Below are 4,206 nucleotides of genomic sequence, written 5' to 3' on the forward strand. Positions count from 1 at the left end.
GTCACATTTGATCTATATGATGGAGCCATTGGATTTGTCAATATAAGAAATGTGCACTGGAAGTTTGTGGTGAGTATACAGCTATACTGTAGCTGCTTTTACAGCATGTATGTTTTTTTTACAGCATGCATTATTTTTTTGTAATACATTACTCATATACTGTGACAGAGTTAAGACTAAAATGTGTATCTCATGCAGCCCCATTTTGGAAATGCATCTTTGCCTCATGATTGATTTAAAAATGCTTCTTTTAGTTTTAATTTCTTCAAGTTCTTCATCTATATCATAGGTAAACAATATAAAATGTAGTCCAAAATAAGTACTCATTCAACCATTTGTCATTGGTGGTCGCTACTTCTCCACTAAAGATTTGAGTCTTCTGACCCCAAATTGTGCAACTTTCTTTCATCTGATCTGACATCTTTAATTATTTCAATACTTTTAAGTCTTTAAATATACACATTTAAAATGGGTAGTTATTATTTTAGTATTACTTTTAATAGCTTTTCTAAAAAGTTGAAGGGATTTTAATAATATGAATCTATTAGTTAACTTTGTTTTTCATTTTTGAAGAAAAGCTGATACATTATTGTTACTGCTGACATATTGAAAAAGGTTTGGTTTAATTATACGGTATGCTACTTTTTAAAACAGTACCTCCATGCCCTTTCAAACCACATTTATGTGGTTGATCCTCTGCAAGGGTCAAATGAAGTTGAGGACTCCAGAAAGGCTGGTTACAAATTTGGGTAATATAAAATAATACTACAGGAAATACATTGGTTAAACGCACATTTGGTAAAGGCAAAGAGCAAGCGCAAATGTAAAAAATGTTCCTATTGTTCTATAGAGAGTATTTCAAGATGCGCCGGAACAGACTGGGAAAAGAGGACTGGGTGAGCATTAAATGGCAGCCTGGAAAGATAACCCACACCTTCCAGAAAGATGCCACCAGTTGTGGATCCTTTGTCATGCAGGTGATTCAATGCAACATGTTGTGTTCATTAATAATAAAGCATTTTATTTTAAAGGGAAATTCAAACACACGTCATAACGTCATGTTATTTTTACCATCTGTCCAGATGGCCAAGATGACAGTGAAGGAATTTCCGAAAATACCACAGACGTTTCACATCAACTCATCAAAACAATCTCTTCAAAATCTACGAAGAGACATGGCAGAAGAAATTCTCAAAGGATCAGGTATTAGCCAAAAATATGAAATGAATATATGGATCCCTTCCTGTAAATTGAACAGTAATACACCTGTTATTTTTTCAGTTTCAAAGGATGACTTCTGTTCCTTCTGTGGAATTGAGGACCTGCCCACAACTGCTGTTGATGCTGTTTGGGTGAGAATAAATGATGAATTGTTTTGAAACTCCAGAAGATAATCTGAATAATAGATAATATGTAGATCATCTGGAGTTAGATTTCAGGAATAACATAAAAGTAATGACATTTTGTATATTTTTATGCATTACAGGTTTCCTTTTGTTTTTCTTATAATTTGTTAAAGTTTTAGCACAGTACAGAGAAACCTGAATAACAACAAGTATTTATATTAAAAAAAAAAGTATAATCTCTATAAAATATAAATGAATATGCCTGCTTTACAAGTGTCCTAAACTTGACATTTTCTTAATATCTTTCTTGTATTTATCCCCATGTAGATTCAGTGTGAAACTTGTGGAAGATGGTTTCACACGCAGTGCCTCGGAATGACTGCTGCACTAATACCAAAAAAAGATACCCCGTGGTATTGTGTGTTGTGTATCATCCCTAACTAAAGAGGCTATGTAAGAGTTTGTGTAACTTTTACCAGAGGTACCAGGATTTGGGGAGGTAAGGCTTGTAGTTAGAACTACCACAATAGAACTAGTGCGCTTATAAACGGCATGTGGGGGGAAATCCAGCCCAGCCAGTGATTTCAATTCGGCAAAATGAAAGCTGAATTTTGTACAAAACAAACAAAAATCCAGAAAAAAGCTTTGCTAAAGATTTTGGGCAACTGAAGTAATGATTAATAATCACCTGTCCATAGTTTTAAATTTTTATATTCTTAATTAAGATGTTAAATATATTTTCCTTTACAGATTAAATTAGTCACAGATGTTCATGATGTTTTCCATGTCAGACATTACATTGTAGATTTGTTCATTAATATTGTACAGTAAGATAGGTGAAAAGCCTGAAATGTTTTTTTTTTCAATTTTAACTTTATTTTACTGTTTCATAGCTAATGAACAAGTTGTTTCATGTCTTAATTTATATATACAATGTGTAACATATATATGTATATATCAATGTGTGTGATGTCTAGTTTATTGATGATTAAAAGACTGTTCTACTTTTGATGGATCTTGCTTTGATGTAGGTGATACCATGTATATATTCAGTCTGTAAGTTAATTAATGAAAGAACAATAAAACAGTGCAATGGTTATGAATAAATAGGAGATCTTTATTTGAGTTAAATTTCAATAGCTTCTGGTTAAAATTAAGGGGTCTCCTGTTTGACAGTAACTTATACTTAACAATACACTTTATTTTTAAAATAACATAACGACCATTAAAATACGTTTTCAAATACACTTTTGTAGTGTAGCAAGTTAGAGACCATTAATGTCTGAGGTGAGTTTGGTAGCACTCCACTGTATAATAGTGAAGATATTGAAGATTATATTATATTTATTGAAGATTTTACATTATAAATATTCACCAAAATTAATCAAAAGCACATTCTTCCAAACTCTCTGCTGTAGTATGACCAACAGGACACTATTGATGTGTGTAGTGAGTTTGGGAGAAATATAGTGTATAATAGTAACGTTATTGAAGATGATGCCATATTTATTGAGGATTTTACATTATAAATATTCACCAAAATTAATCAAAACCATATTCTTCCAAACTCTCTGCTGTAGTATGACCACAAGGACACTATTGATGTGTGTAGTGAGTTTGGGAGAAATATACTGTATAATAGTAACGTTATTGAAGATGATGCCATATTTATTGAAGATTTTACATTATAAATATTCACCAAAATTAATCAAAAGCACATTCTTCCAAACTCTCTGCTGTAGTATGACCAACAGGACACTATTGATGTGTGTAGTGATTTTGGGAGAAATATACTGTATAATAGTAACGTTATTGAAGATGATGCCATATTTATTGGAGATTTTACATTATAAATATTCACCAAAATTAATCAAAAGCACATTCTTCCAAACTCTCTGCTGTAGTATGACCAACAGGACACTATTGATGTGTGTAGTGAGTTTGGGAGAAATATACTGTATAATAGTAACGTTATTGAAGATGATGCCATATTTATTGAAGATTTTACATTATAAATATTCACCAAAATTAATCAAAAGCACATTCTCCCAAACTCTCTGCTGTAGTATGACCAACAGGACACTATTGATATGTGTAGTGAGTTTGGGAGAAATATACTGTATAATAGTAACGTTATTGAAGATGATGCCATATTTATTGAGGATTTTACATTATAAATATTCACCAAAATTAATCAAAACCATATTCTTCCAAACTCTCTGCTGTAGTATGACCACCAGGACACTATTGATGTGTGTAGTGAGTTTGGTAGAAATATACTGTATAATAGTAACGTTATTGAAGATGATGCCATAGCCTATTTATTGAGGATTTTACATTATAAATATTCACCAAAATTAATCAAAAGCACATTCTTCCAAACTCTCTGCTGTAGTATGACCAACAGGACACTATTGATGTGTGTAGTGATTTTGGGAGAAATATACTGTATAATAGTAACGTTATTGAAGATGATGCCATATTTATTGAGGATTTTACATTATAAATATTCACCAAAATTAATCAAAACCATATTCTTCCAAACTCTCTGCTGTAGTATGACAAACAGGAGACTATTGATATGTGTAGTGAGTTTGGTAGAAATATACTGTATAATAGTGAAGTGATTGAATATTATTGTATTCTCTTTTTTCGGAGTTGCACTTTGCAGACGGTCCCTGAGCACTCGTTTCTTCTCCGGCTGCGGAAAGAGACCAATTGAATGTGTCCAGCTCGGAGGACGGCGCATATTGGCTTTTTTTTATCAACATGTGATTGTAGTTTGTTGTCAACCTTACCACGGTACTTAGGAGACGTAATTTGTGTCTGAACAACGTTTTGTTCATGACTTATTGATCCG

General features: G+C 32.3%; 1 protein-coding gene across 2 annotated transcripts; it reads left to right on the forward strand.

Moving 5' to 3' along the window:
* On the forward strand, positions 1-2,453 carry LOC307019034 (uncharacterized protein). 2 transcript variants are annotated; one of them, XR_013802564.1, is made up of 6 exons: positions 1-69; positions 655-749; positions 851-977; positions 1,083-1,203; positions 1,282-1,352; positions 1,674-2,453. XR_013802564.1 is itself a non-coding variant. In XM_079649642.1 (4 exons), the coding sequence occupies exons 1-4, from the start codon at positions 831-833 to the stop codon at positions 1,788-1,790; spliced, it is 456 nt and encodes a 151-aa protein (XP_079505768.1). In that variant the 5' UTR covers positions 323-830; the 3' UTR covers positions 1,791-2,355. The 2 variants fall into 2 exon arrangements, 1 of the variants encoding a protein (XP_079505768.1); XM_079649642.1 differs by lacking the exon at positions 1-69 and having other exon boundaries at positions 323-977; positions 1,674-2,355.
* The last annotated feature ends 1,753 nt before the right edge of the window (positions 2,454-4,206 follow it).

This window comes from Notothenia rossii (assembly GCF_949606895.1).
Source record: "Notothenia rossii genome assembly, chromosome: 9".
NCBI classification, from domain to species: Eukaryota; Metazoa; Chordata; class Actinopteri; order Perciformes; family Nototheniidae; genus Notothenia; species Notothenia rossii.